A 15,288-nucleotide genomic window follows, 5' to 3' on the forward strand; every position below is an offset into this window, starting at 1 on the left:
TTGGGGTGGTGTGTGTGTGTTTAGAGGGGACTCTCAATGGATTCAACCAAAAATCTGCCATTGGATACTGAAAAAGCCCCCTGCCCAGTGCCACTTATGGGCAAATATGAACAATTTTGTGATGTTTACACCATATTTAAATTGTAATTGGAGAAGAAAGTGGAAGGACAGACTTCTAAACTATTTTTGCTTTGGTGGGGCATTACTAGCAGGCTCTTCCACTTTCAACTCTCAGACCTTGGGTAAGTCACTTCAGTTCTCTGTGCCTCAGTCACCTCATCTGTAAAATGGGGATTAAGACCGTGAGTCCCATGCAGGACATGGACTTTGTCCAACTTGATTACCTTGTATCTACCCCAGTGCTTAGTGCAGTGCCTGGCACAAAGTAAGAACTTAAAAAATACCATTAAAAAAAAGCCCAAAAGAAAACACAGCTGATTTTATTCCACTAGGCAGCTCAGTATTTTCACATTAGAACCTATCTTAGATGTTAGGTATATCTTAGAGAAGCAGCATGGCATAGAGGATAGAGTATGGGCGTGGGAGTCAGAAGGTCCTGGGTCCTAATCCTGACACCGCCATGTGTCTGCTGTGTGACTTTGGGCACATTACTTCACTTCTCTGAGCATGTCACCTCGTCTGTAAAATGGAGATCGAGACTGTGAGCCCCACGTGGGACAGGGACGGTGTCCAACCCGATTTGCTTGTATCCACCCCAAGGCTTAGAACAGTGCCTGGCACATAATAAGCGCTTAACAAATACAGTTATTATTATGTAATGGGGATACTTTCTACAGCTTCTTTCAGGGCAAACTTGTCTAGGCTCTTCAGCATTTCTACCTCTTGGGATTCATTCATTCAGCCATCGTATTTATTGAGCGCTTACTGTGTGCAGAGCACTGTACTAAGTGCTTGGGAAGTACAAATTGGCAATATATGGAGATGGTCCCTACCCAACAACGGGCTCTGCCACCCAAATGAAATTGACCCAGACATTCTTGTCTGATTTCCAAAAAGACTTCTGAAAGTTTGGAAATGCAGCCTCAACATCTGGCTTCTCTGCCGTTTCTGAATATTCAATTTCCAACCTGGTTGGAGCGATAGCTGTAGGTAGGGAGCGGGGGGCAATGACTATCATTGGCCCCACCATCTCTAAACCCCCAGATCCGCTGGAAGCTGTTGTCAAGCAGAAGTTGTGTCAGTTGGGTATGCAGGGGTGGCAATCTAGAAGGTGACTGATGAACAAGATGCTCCTTCTCTTATTTGCCTCCTTCCACTCCCTCCCACTATTCCTTCTTGTAGTTTGGGGGTGAGTCACCAACAAAAGTATCATCTCTACCAACTCTGATTGCTGGTTTTAATCTTCTGCAAGTGCTAAGGAAAGAAAGGAGTGGAAAGAGAGGGAACTGCAGCATCAAGTCAGGGCAGTTCAGGGGTTAGGGGGAGGGGGCAAGGTGAGCATTTGGGAAAGAATCACCAAACGAGAATCAGGTTTAACAGATACACACTTTGGGTTGAACCAGATGATCTGTCTACCAGCTTTTCTGTCCTCCTGTCTCCTGTCTTCTGTCACTTTTATAATAATGATTGTGGTATTTGTTAAGCGCTTACTACATGCCAGGCACTGTACTAAGCATTGGTTAGATAGAAGATAACCAGGTTGGATACAGTCCCTGTCCCGCATAGGGCTGTCAGTCTCAGTCCCCATTTTACAGATGAGGTAACTGAGGCACAGAGAAGTGAAGAGACATGACCAAGGTCACCCATCAGACAAGTGGCAGAATCAGGATTAGAGCCCAGATCTGTGTGACTCTCAGGCTCCTACTCTATCCACTAGGCCATACTGCAAATGACTTTTAGTTTGATGACCTGGGGACAAACAAAGGGATGGTGCTGGGGTCTGACTGGATGTCCCTAGCTCCTGTGGACTCCCATGGGATCCAGTGGATCTGCTAACCAGACTTAAGCATCCAGGGCGTAAGATGGAGCGGATGGTCCTTCAGGAGTGAGAGGGAACAGAGCAATGTTTCTTAGGTGCAGGCAATGTTTGGTCAACCCACATTATACAGTTAGTTGCCTTATGGATGATCGTTTGTGGTCTTCTTCCTTTTCTGCCTTCAAGGACTTTGGGTCTAGTATATATCTGAACTTGATTTTCTCACCAATCCCATCAATCCCTGAGTAGGCATGTGTAGCTACCATTTTTATTTGAAACATGGGCAAGAAACAAAACAGTTCAGGGTGAAGCTAGCCCAAGTGCTTAGCACAGTGCCTGGCACATAGTAAATGCTTAACAATTAAAAAAAAAAAAGAGAGGCTGATAAGGTTCGTCATGCATTTTCTTTCCTTCCCTTGCCGGGAGAGCCATGAGGCCCAGCTAGACCCTGGCCTTATTCAGGAATAGGGGAGGAAGCTGGATGAGACCATTCTGACAAAAGATTGAAAAAAATTCACTGAGGTTTTGGCCCATATGGTTGATAATACCACAGAACTACAGGAGTTGGAAAATGATGGCTTCTGAATGCCGAACTCTGTAGGTGTGAAACCTTCATAGGAGTCTCCTTTCAGCTTAGGGAGGATTAAAAAAAAAGCCTGCTGTAATTTCACACCTAAACTACACACTGTCCAGGTAGCATAAATCCTTCAGAGCAGCTTCAAGAATCTTAGACAACAAGCACACAAAAAGTACATCCATGCGGTTCCTTTAAAATTTAGAATTCAGTTGCCCTCTTGGCTAGAGAAATACCCAGGATACCTAAAACAGTCTAAAAAAACAACCCCTCCTTCTTTAGTGTTAGGATTATAGAAGGAAAAATTTGGGAATCTAATAGTAATAATAATAATAATAATGGTACTTGTTAAGTACTTACTATGTGCCACCACTGTTCTAAGCACTGGGGTAAGTACAAATTTATCCTGTTGGACACAGTCCATGTCCCATATGGAGCTCACAGTCTTAATCCCCATTTTACAGGTGAGGTAACTGAGGCCCAAAGAAGTGAAGTGAGTGAAGCGAGTTGTCCAAGGTCACACAACAGAATTGTCGCAGAGCTGGGACTAGAACCCAGTAGCCAGTAAGCCATGCTGCTTCTCCAGCCTGACAACAAACTTGGGGTTTTCTCATTCAAGGGACTTAGGGCTATTGTCTGGGGGAGAGAGGCACTGTCCCACAGACAGACGCCAGAGTCTTAATGGAGAGAGAGCCCTGATGTGCAGCTTTTATTTCTCTTGGCCTGTTTCCTGTGGGGTGAAGCTTCCTCATGATGGTGGATTTGGTGGGAAAGGACTGCTCCGCAGACCTTAGTAGAGAAGGAGACTTGTGTCATTCCCAAGGGCTTAGTACAGTGCTCTGCATTCAGTAAGTGCTCAATAAATGACTAAGCTCACTGGGGGTAGGGAATCTATTTATTGTATTATAGTCTTCCAAGTGCTTAGTACAGTGCTTGGCACACAGTAAGCGCTCAATAAATATGATTGAATGAATGAATGAATACCATTGATTGATGGATGGCTGCAGCCTCAGCTTCTGCCCGCCCTGTCTCTTTTGCCTTTTCATTTTTTTAATTACTCTTGCTTCCCAAATATGCCTCCCTAGATATGGCTGAGGGGAGGGCTATTGGTAAGATTTCCTGTCCGACAGTTGTTAGCCCAGGCAGAAAAGAGAAATCCCCAGGCAAAAAACCCATGTGTGTATTTTCTGTTGGATTCAGTCTCAGTTTGGTCTGTCCTCAGAGCCATACTCCCACTGTGGGATGTGTATTAACGTTCACTGGAGGCTGATTTTCAGGAGGAAAAGCAGCATGCCTTTTGGAAAACGTCCCCTACACAAGACCCCCAAGGTCTCACTTTGAGGGGAAAAGCAATAGTCAAAAGAACCCTACCACTACCACACACTATTTTTGCAGACTAAAATAGCCGTAATGTCTATTGGATAGGATTCTATTTTCAGAAGCTACTGCTCCTGTTCTCCCCATTCATTATTTGCTTTAGCTGACTTTCTATTAGGGAGACAGTGGGGGCTACTAGAATGGGCTTGGTTGGGTCTGGGAATTGGCAAATTTTGGTTTAATCCCAGATCTGCTACTTGTCCACTGTGAGACCTTGGCAAGTCACTTAACCTTTGTGTGCTTCAGTTTCCTCATGTGTAAAATGGAATCTTAACTACCTCTCCCTACCTCACAGAAATGTGGGGACAAAAAGAGATGAGCAATGTGAAAGCACTACAGTAAGCACTCAAATACAAATGATTTAGAAAAATCAAAGTGCTGTACAAATGTAAAGTATTATTACTCGGTTTTTGGAAAGAGAATCAGTCAATCCATAGATTTAAGAGTGCTTAATGGTGCAGGTCACTGAACTGAGAACTTGGGGAAATACAATAGAATTTGTAGACTTTATTCCTACCCTCAAGGAGTTTGCAATATAACATGGGAGAGAGTTCAATACAATTTTCTCTTTTCTCCTGTCTCTGGTAAGTGGAAAGAAGTGAGAAATATAGAAGGGTGGGTTTAATCATACTTCATCTTTTTCTTCTTTCCCCTCACGCACACATTATTCCCCTTGTAAGAGCACAGTTTTCAGTATTAGTCTTTGATAAAAGGCTACAGAGATGACGCATAAAATATAGTTTCAACTCAAAAGGGAAAAAAAAAGCTTGGACACTTCTTGGAAAATACCTTTGTTAATTACATTCTCTTTTCCATAAGCCATTCTGCCTGTATCATGATAGTGCGCCATATTTATCCCAGAAGCAGGAAATGCCAAGAGCAGTGTCTTACATGCAGAAGACTCTGAGCCTTCAGCTCCTCCTGTCAATTTTTCATAAAGACCACATCTTGGCTCTGTTTATGGCCCAGAAATAGGGGCATCATAGTTCAGAGGAGAGAATAGTAGGAGCCAGGAGACCTGGGGATGATGTGTTTCCTGCAGGCAGTCTCTCAATATTTTTGGTTTTTTTCTCCTCTAGAATGTAAGCTCCTCTAAACTGCAAGCTCATTAATAATAACGGTATTTGTTAAACGCTTACTATGTGTCAAGCACTGTTCTAAGCGCTGGGGTAGATACACGCCAATCAGGTTGGACACAGTCCCTGTCCCATATAGAGCTCACAGTCTTAATTCCCGTTTTACAGGTGAGGGAACTGAGGCCCAGAGAAGTGAAGTGAATGAAGCGAGTTGCCCAAGGTCACACAGCAGACAGGTGGCGGAGCCGGGATTAGAACCCAGATCCTTCGGATTCCCAGGCCCGTGCTCTGTTCACTAGGCCATGCTGCTTCATTGTGGGCAGGGAACGCGTCTACCAACTCTGTTATACTGTACTCTCCCAAGCGCTTAGTACAGTGCTCTGCACACAGTAAGCGCTCAATAAATACAACTGATGGATTGATAGAATGGAAATAATAGTACTTGCCTCCAAATAAAGCTTGATAAGCACTTTGAGACAGGAGGCATTTTATCAATATAGACTTGTTAGTTTTACTAGTTTTTACAGATACTCCATCTATATTTATATATTTATATATACATTTATAATATTTATTTGATATGGTCATTGTTCAGTCATATTAATAATCTTTTATTTTATGATTTGCTGTTTCCAGGGCACAGACAGAAGCTTGATGACTCTAAACCTAGTTTGTTCTCTGAACGCCTCAGTGATTTAGGGCGCATTCCTCATCCCAGTATGAGAGTAGGTGTCCCGACTCAGAACCCACGGCCCTCCCTGAATTCTGCACCAAGTCCTTTTAATCCTCAAGGACAGAGTCAGATTACAGGTAAGAGATAGAACTATAGGTTTGACTTGCATAGACTATGGTAGACATGGGGAGATGGGGCTGTGGAATGAGATGTGTTCCCAAACTGAAAAGCTCTTGGCACTGCTAAGCGGGTGTGCTTCTGAAACACCCAGATCTGCAAATGTTAATTCGTGATTTTAAAAGGATTTGACGCTATTCAGTAAATCTGGGGAGGGAATTCGGTGAAATTCCTGCCAACCTCATGCCCTGCAGAAATATGCATCTGCACAGTGGTGGAATGACAGTAGAGATACCCTTTGGGAGCGTGTGGTAGTAATAGTATTTAATCAGTACTTACTGTGTGCAGAGCACTGGAATTAGTCCTGGGAAAGAGTATACAAGTGGGAATAGGCATGGCCCCTGTCTGTCCCTCTAGGGGCTCACAACCTATGTGATTTGGTCAGTTTTTGTTCCTTTGGCCAAAAGAGCAGGAATAGCCTGCTGCTTCAATTTTTAGCTTTTGTTCAATGCTAAGAGTTTAACTATGTCATAAAGTCAGCCTTGGGAATTGGTGTAGGCCAATGGGGATCTTTGAGTGGCAGTTATAATGAAGAGCTAGTGAGTGACCCATTGTTCAGCTAGAATTCATTTCTGACTCATATGTAACTTGTGGTTGACATGTTTCACTTCTTTGCCTATACCCAGAATTCTGTTTGCATTTTCAACAGTGGATTCATATTGAGCTTGTGGTTCAGTATGACCCCTAGCTCTCTGCCTGACACTTGTTCGAAGCAAATTCTTCTTAAGCTTGGTCTGAGGATATGTTTTAGGTTATGGTAATGTGGGAATAGCCTAATTTTTCGAGAATTCCTAAGCACCTTAGGATGGGCAAACCCCCAAAGGGTCAGAGGAAAAATACAAATAATTAAATAAGACCTATGGGAAACAATGGTCTGAATGTCAAAAGCTATTTCTAAAATCTAAGGATCAGTAACTCCTGGGCAGAAACCCTTTTTAGCATTTGACCTACCAGTGTTCAGCACATAATGAGCTCTCAATAAATACCATGATTGAAGATATTTATTTGCTTGGATTGGGTTTAGAGTTTGCAGCCGGTTTTTGTCCTGAAGGATCTTTTTTTCTTCATCCTTAGTTATGGCAGTCTTGTCAAACACTTGTCAGGCCCACAGACAAAATCTCACCATCTTCCAGTATTTCCATTAGCCCCACCTTTGTCTACAAAGGTGCCACTCCCCAGACTCTTCCCTCTCCACTTACTAGTCTCCAAATCCTTAGGTTAAAGAGAGTGAAAGACAGTGCTTCCAGCCAATTCCCTTCATAATTTCCCTTGAACATAAATGCCCAAGTTAAATTCCCTAAATCGGAATCAACCAAGGAGAAAAGAACTATAACATTACATTTTGTTTAAATGGCTGAATGATTATTTGACCCAGGAGAGGCTATCCTAACATTTCTTATAAGTGTCTAACAAATACCATGGTTATCATTATTTTATGGCTATGATTACTGCTATATTTTAGGCTGACAATGAGACAAAATAATAAAATGAATAATATTAATAATAACAATAATTATATATCATTAGTATTTGCCATTATTTCCCAATAACCATTCCAGTGTATCACTGGTCTCTGAAAACAAAACCATTTCTGCAGAGTGCAATACACCAGATAGTTAACATCCCTTGTTTTATTCCTATTGAGGTTCTGCATTATTACCGCTCACTCTCCACTGGTTCCTTCCCCTCTGCCTTCAAACATGCCCACATTTCCCCCATCCTAAAAAAAACCTCTCTTGACCCCACCTCCCCTTCTAGTTATCACCCTATCTCCCTCCTACCATTCCTTTCCAAACTCCTTGAACAAGTCCTCTACACCCGCTGCCTCGAATTCCTCAACACCAACTCTCTCCTCGACCCCCTCCAGTCTGGCTTCCGTCCCCTACATTCCACTGAAACTGCCCTCTCAAAGGTCACCAATGACCTCCTGCTTGCCAAAACCAACGGCTCCTACTCTATCCTAATCTTCCTCGACCTCTCAGCTGCCTTTGACACTGTGGACCACCCCCTTCTCCTCAACACGCTATCCAACCTTGGCTTCACAGACTCTGTCCTCTCCTGGTTCTCCTCTTATCTCTCCGGCCATTCATTCTCAGTCTCTTTTGCGGGCTCCTCCTCCCCCTCACATCCCCTTACTGTAGGGGTTCCTCAAGGGTCAGTTCTTGGTCCCCTTCTGTTCTCTATCTACACTCACTCCCTTGGTGAACTCATTTGCTCCCACGGCTTCAACTATCATCTCTATGCTGATGACACCCAAATCTACATCTCTGCCCCTGCTCTCTCTCCCTCCCTTCAGGCTCATGTCTCCTCCTGCCTTCAAGACATCTCCATCTGGATGTCTACCCGCCATCTAAAACTCAATATGTCCAAGACTGAACTCCTTATCTTCCCTTCCAAACCCCGCCCTCTCCCTGACTTTCCCATCACTATTTACGGCACTACTATCCTTCCCGTCTCACAATCCCGCAACCTTGGTGTCATCCTCGACTCTGCTCTCTCGTTCACCCCTCACATCCAATCCGTCACCAAAAACTGCCACTCTCACCTCCGCAACATCGCCAAGATCCGCCCATTCCTCTCCATCCAAACTGCTACCCTGCTCATTCAATCTCTCATCCTATCCCGACTGGATTACTGCATCAGCCTCCTCTCTGATCTCCCATCCTCCTGTCTCTCCCCACTTCAATCTATACTTCACACTGCTGCCTGGATCATCTTTGTGCAGAAATGCTCTGGGCATGTTACTCCCCCTCCTCAAAAATCTCCAGTGGCTACCAATCAACCTACACATCAGGCAAAAACTCCTCACTCTCGGCTTCAAGGCTGTCCATCACCTCACCCCCTCCTACCTCACCTCCCTTCTTTCCTTCTCCAGCCCAGCCCGCACCCTCTGCTCCTCTGCCACTAACCTCACTGTACCTCATTCTCGCCTGTCCTGCCGTCGACCCCCGGCCCACGTCCTCCCCTGCTCCGCACATCCACCAAGCTAGCTCTTTTCCTCCCTTCAAAGCCCTACTGAGAGCTCACCTCCTCCAGGAGGCCTTCCCAGACTGAGCCCCCTCCTTCCTCTTCCCCCTCCTTCCTCTTCCCTTCCCCATCCCCCCCACCCTACCTTCTTCCCCTCCCCACAGCACCTGTGTATATGTTTGTACATATTTATTACTCTATTTTACTTGTACATATTTACTATTCTATTTATTTTATTTTGTTAATATGCTTTGTTTTGTTGTCTGTCTCCCTCTTCTAGACTGTGAGCCCGCTGTTGGGCAGGGACCATCTCTATATGTTGCCAACTTGTACTTCCCAAGCGCTTAGTACAGTGCTCTGCACACAGCGCTCAGTAAATACGATTGAATGAATGGATGAATGAATTGTTATGATTATTATTACATGATTAAGCTTAAATAGTATTTAAAAGCCTGGTTAACTCCCATTTGAGTCCAGAGGGAGCTACAGTACAGTATGTAGCTGCTATTGCAATTTTGCATGTCTTTATTCAGTTTCATTATTGGATAGCTGATTTTTAATGCAGTGTTAGTATTAAATTGTGGGGGTTCCTTTGCTGTAGTGTAATTTTCAGTTTGTGGGGCTTCATTTGTTTTATCTCAGAAAAGAGCTAACGGAGGGTAGCGCCTTATAGAATTCATGATGGTCAGGATCTGCTCTGCTGTGCCTGCAGGGAAACATTTGGTAGCTTAATCTTTTCAGAAAAAGCAAAGCCCGGCTGGATTGCTTGTGTCTCAGATTTCCATCCTATTAATGTACGAGCAATCACACGATTCCTTAATGTGAAATGAGGGTAAAAAAAAATAAATGAAATCAGTAAGAAGATGAGTGTCTTTTGGATGGAAAGAGCCAGTAGTGATAATGTAAGAATATGGTCAGTATGAGTGGTGGAATCTCAACTGCAAAGCCGTAGGAACCAGAAAGGGGAGTTAAATGAGGTTTCATACTCCATCACCACTATGGAAGCTACCGATCTATAGTTTATTTGTGACTTGAGGTGTTAAAATAACAACTCTCAAAGGCCCGTGGTTTAATACCCTAGTTCTTCTTTTTCTCTTTTGCCAGTGCTTTACTAATTTCTAAGGTCAGAGAAAAACTCCCTGAACTTAACATTTTGAAATCTTGGGCAGAAGTAGTCAGAATGACTGGTAGGGCGGAGTTTCTCTCTCTCTCTCTCTCTCTCTCTCTCTCTCTCTCTCTGTGTGTGTGTGTGTGTGTGTGTGTGTGTGTATTAGTGAGGAAGAGTCATCTCAAGGGCTACTTGTATTTGGTTATTCTAGTTTCATGGTTTTTTTCAGTCAGATGGTGATGTTTTGAAGAGTGAGTTCCCTGCAGGAACCTTTGTAAAACTTCATGGAGAGCTGCAGTGGAGAAACTGGCTCATCTATGTTCTGGTTAATTTAGTCTCCTGAAAAAAAACTCCTCTCTGCTGAGATTCACTTTTTCAACAAATGAGATTTTAGGGTTCTTTAAAAAGCAAACTGGAAAACAAAACGAGGTCATCATAGTAGAGAAAATTAGCTCCTTGTGGGCAGGTTCCGAATGTTTGGATGTTTTGCTCTTATGAACTGTCCAGCCACTATGGCTCCATAACTATTAAGTCACGAGAAAGTTGGACACCTCATTCATCTCACCACAACACCAAGAAAATAGGAAGTTGAGCCTCTTATGTGCTTTTCACCTACAGTGGGTCCGTATTCTATCCCAGGGGTTATCTGGTATTGACTTTTGCAATGATTTTTTCTCCGACATTGTCTCTCCTGACTCTGGTCATCCCATCCACTCTTTCACACCTGTGGCAACAAGGAAGGGAAAGGGTAGGGGTAAAGGGCTGAATGAAGAGAAGAGCTGTAGGGTCTTGCCCATCCCTAGCCAGGGTGGAGAAGACAACTCAGAAGGGTCCAGAGCGAAGAGCTGCATTTTCTGTTAGGGGTTGTTGATGTTGAATGTGAACCCGTGGCTGGGATGGGTGTGGTTGGGGAAGTGGGGGGTGGGGGGGGGTAGATCACCCAAGATAGTTTGGACAGCTCAGTACACCTTGTTTCCTTCCCTAGAGCAAGTTTGTGCAAGGAAAAAAAGTGGCCAACCAGATTATCACTGTTAGCATCGTTAATGATATTCATCTTCTAAGTGCAGTAGAACTTCGAGTCTTGCGAAGGACTGTACAATTATCTTTACTACTCACACTGAATGTCTGTTTGGCGTGGCACAGTGGAAAGAGCACAGGCTTGGGAGTCAGAGGTCATGGGTTCTAATTCCGGCTCTGCCACATGTCTGCTGTGTGACCTTGGGCAAGTCACTTAACTTCTCTGAGCCTCAGTTACCTCATCTGTAAAAAGGGGGATGAAGACCTGTGAGCTTCACATGGGAAAACCCGATCACCTTGTATCCCCCCCAGAGCTTAGAACAGTGCTTGGCACATAGTAAGCGCTTAACAAATGCCATCATTATTATTATGGTTATAAGGAAAGTTTCACAGGAGATGACACTTCGGATATCTCTCTCTAATTCCTCTTTAAGTGTCCAGTGGAGAGATTCGAGCATGGGTGACCTGTCCTGTGGGGGATTTGGATTCAGGGTCAGCAGGGGGCTGGGGGGGTATTCATATATGTGGTCTGTCACCCCACACCAGTCACACTCATTCACTTGAAATGGAAAAAAAACCCAAACCCTAATATATGGGGAGGAAGGAAAGAGGCATTTGGAGGAGCAAATTCAGGCTTGTGCAGATACTCACTTTACAGTGCCAATATGGGGGCAGTTGGTGGCGGTTTGAGGGAGCAGGATAGAATAGGGAAAACGAAATGTAATCTGATATTCATTGGTTGGTATTTAAGCACTGAGAAAACCTACCTACACTTTCAGTGGAAGTGTATGGTGATGGTATGATAGCGGTTGTCTTTGTAATGCGGGGAAAAAAACCCCAAAACTATAAGGCTGCTTTTCTTACCTTGATGATGATTGAGATAGTCGGTCTTGGAGGCAGTGGACTCTGGGTTGCATTCCACTAACTTGTAGTACTAATTTTCCTAAGAGTCTGAGGCAAGCACAGTAGAATAGGTTGGGTGGGAAAAGGGAAGAGAGGAGGGAGTAGGGGAGAAGGTAGGGGTTGGAATTCTCTCCTCCTCCCTCAAAGCAAAAATTGCTTATCATCATGCCACCAGGCCATGGAAGGAAAAAAAAAAGGCAGGCAGCACTTGACATCTCATGATCCACAGAAGTCTACCTGGCAGTGAAAACAGGAAGGAGCTGTTTGTGTATTAGTTTAGGCCTCACCCGGCTGACTTGTTTCAGCCGATCTCTGCATGAAGTTCAGTATCATGTGCATGATATGCCCTATTGTGAGTGATTCTTACGAAAGCACTGCTTTTCTTCACACCCACACATGCATAACAAAAATGTTTACAAAAGGAGGACTGCTATTAGTAATCACTGAATTTTCGAGTGCGCCTTTTGCTGAGCCTTGGTAAAACTCAGCAGCTCCGTCCTCCTCTCCAACCCACCCCCAAACCCATTTTTCTTTAGCTGTTTGTATCAGGCTGAGTTGTTTTATTCGACCAGAGTGTTACCCCCTCCAGATGCTAGTCAAATGAGTGGATTTATTTTTTTTTCCTAAGATCCTGAGGATTCCATTTTGCAAGGGACAGTGTGCTTCTGGTTAGCAATACTAGGAGGGTCCTGGCCTTTGATCATCTGAAAGACACTGTGATTTTCAGAACTCCCAAAGACCCCTACATGATCCGAAATGATGTGGGCAAACATCAAGAGCTCCATTGCCAAAGTAAAAGGAAAATTTGCCCTGTACACATCAGAAAGCTAAAAGAGCGCGTCATGCCATTTAAAGAGGAGCTCTTTTGCAGAAAGGAAAAATGGCATGGAAACACTCTGAAGCATCTCCTTCCCCTTCTTCTCCTCCTCATTTCGCAGTTGAGTGTCTACTGGCTATACAGCCAATTAGTATTCCCTCTGGGGAATTTATACACCTCCAGGGAGAGAAGGCAAGTCTGACTACAGCCGAAACTAGCTCCAAAGTGGGCACTTGGGGAGGCAGTTATTGTGGACCTCAAGTTTGTTCACCCTACCGGAGCCCCCACAATCCCTCTCAAAACCAACCTCAGCCTCCTGTGAGTGGCAGCTTTCTTACTCTTGGGGTAGAAAGGTGGGAAGTTGGAAAGTGGGCAGTTTGCCTCTGTAGCATCCCAGAGAGAATGGTTGTGGGAAGGGGTGGGGCTCCTGGAAGGGAGAGAAGTAATAATAATAATAGCAATTATTATTATTATGGTACTTGTTATGTGCTTACTAGGTACCAAGCAGTGTTCTAAGCCCTGTCCCACCTAGGGCTTACACACTTAACCCCCATATTACAGTTGAGTTAACTGAAGTCCAGAGAAATAAAGTGACTTGCCCAAGGTCATACAGCAGACATATGGCGGAGCCTCGATTAGAACCTAGGTCCTTCCTACTCCCAGGCCTGTGCTTTTGGGACTGGCTGTTGTAGCTTCCTTTTTGAAGTGTCCCCATCAATCAATCAGTGTTATTTATTGAGGGCTTACTGTACCCAGAGCACATGGGAGAATAGAATACAATAGACGTGGTAGCCACGATCTCTGCCCTCAAGGAACTAACAATCTGTTTCTCTGCCCCTTCCATGCCATTGCCCAGGCTATCCATTGCTTAGCTGTTGGACTAATGACAATTGCTCCTCTCACCCTCCCTTACCTTCTCTCCAGCCTTCTGGAGAACATTCAAGTTAGATTGACATTTAAGAACAGCTTTAGCATGCCTAGTTGGGCCCCATCCATCAAGGCACTCAAAGAGGCTGACAAACCCACACTCACTCCTACAGCAGCACTGCTGAGTGAGTGAAAGGTGGGGTCCCTGACCTTCCCCAGTTCTCTCCTTGGGAACCTGAGGCTCGGCGAGCCAGTGTCTTGTCCCAAAAAAGACCTGCTGAGACCTTGGAGAAACCATGTTTGCAGAGCTGACTTGCTTTTTGGGGATTCCTGCTGCGTGACTCAATCCAAGGAGTGGGATCTTTTTTATGTTCCCCAAGGGTCTAGTACAGTGTTCCGCTTCTGCACACAGTGGGGGGTTCATTAAGTCCTGCGGATGCCGTGATTCTGGCCATCGTGGGGTAGCCTACAAAACTCAACCTTGTGAGCAAGTTAGGCCCCTAGCAAGCTTTTATATAGCAATAAACAGACTGCAAAGGGATTTCCAAGGAGCTCCAGGGTGTTCTTCCATCTGTGGCATAGTTTTAAACAGTTCTGACAAAAAGAGAAGCAAACAACCCAAACCTTTATCAGCCAGCATGGCTCCACTAGGATGACAGAGGTTACTGGCTCCTCCTGGGAGAGGGCATGGGCAGTATCTGGGCCTCCCAGGAGGCTTGGATTTGGAGCATGCGTGTCTGTGTGTGTCTGTGTGTCACTGGCTCCGAGGAGGAGTCTATGTTTAGTGTCTAAATGGAAAACGTTGACCATTTTCCAGTTTGCTCTATTCACTGGGCAGGAAACTCCTGAACACAGGGGCAGCCTTTACTGTTTTTATCTCTAGTCGTTTTTATTAGTCACATCCTGCCTGCAAGGTGGAGCAGCTCCATTTTTCACACAGAAATCTGGAGGATTGCCCGGCAAGGAAAGGCGAGCATCTATACGGCAAGTAGCTCCCCTCGCCTCAGTGCTCGTTCAAGGAGCTCTGACCACGCTCACGTTCTTTTTGGGTCAAATGGGTCTTGGGTCAAATTCTTTAACCCTTCTCCCTCCCCCACCCCTTGACTTGTGGGGGTAGGGATCGTATTTCAGGGCTTGTTGTCTGGAACAGTAGGGGGTGAAATGAAGACAGAAACTTCAGTTTCCTGTTTGTTAATAATCCAGGAACAGTGCACAACATCAGTAAGCCACAGAGCGGGGTCCTCCACCCTGCCCTGACAGTGACCTTAACCCCGACTTTGGGTGGTTAAAGAGCATCTTCATCCTCTTCCCTGGGCCATTCTAGCACTCCTTACAGTCACTGGGGCTCGACTATCTCAAGTCTTTCCTGAGCTCAGGGACATGAGAGTCCATGGCTCCTACTGAGCTAAGAATTGATGCTAACTGCCAGAAGTAACTCTTTGTCCACAAAGAAGCACATCAGGGAACATGTCTAACTAACTCTGCTGAATTATACTCTCCCAAACAGACAGTACGGGGCCCTGCATACAGTAAGCACTCAATAAATCCTTCTGATGATGATAATCATATATTGCCATCTCAAAGATCCCAATTATGAATGTAAAAAACTTGTCATTCTCTGATGGAATCTTACTTGACAGGATCTTATCTCTTTGGCCTTTAGTTGATGAATTGAGGACACTCAGATTATTTTTTGGAATTAAGCCATTTTTCAAAACAAAAACAAAGAAAAAACTTTAGCTATTCCTTTCCTTGGGAGGTGATGGATATCACAGATTAAACCTCAAGGGGTCCTC

General features: G+C 44.6%; 1 protein-coding gene across 2 annotated transcripts in view; it reads left to right on the forward strand.

The window, feature by feature from the left end:
- RUNX2 (RUNX family transcription factor 2) overlaps positions 1 to 15,288 on the forward strand; it is a 136,519-nt gene that overhangs the window by 77,934 nt on the left and 43,297 nt on the right. Inside the window, exon 4 of one of the 2 annotated variants that reach the window (XM_038750980.1) lies at positions 5,600 to 5,773. The exons of the other annotated variant lie outside the window; for it this stretch is intronic. Within the exon in view, the coding sequence (XP_038606908.1) occupies positions 5,600 to 5,773 (174 nt within the window). The remainder of the gene's footprint in view (positions 1 to 5,599; positions 5,774 to 15,288) is intronic. 2 annotated transcript variants of the gene reach the window in all.

The sequence above is a fragment of the Tachyglossus aculeatus genome, chromosome 9 (assembly GCF_015852505.1).
Source record: "Tachyglossus aculeatus isolate mTacAcu1 chromosome 9, mTacAcu1.pri, whole genome shotgun sequence".
Classification (NCBI taxonomy): domain Eukaryota; kingdom Metazoa; phylum Chordata; class Mammalia; order Monotremata; family Tachyglossidae; genus Tachyglossus; species Tachyglossus aculeatus.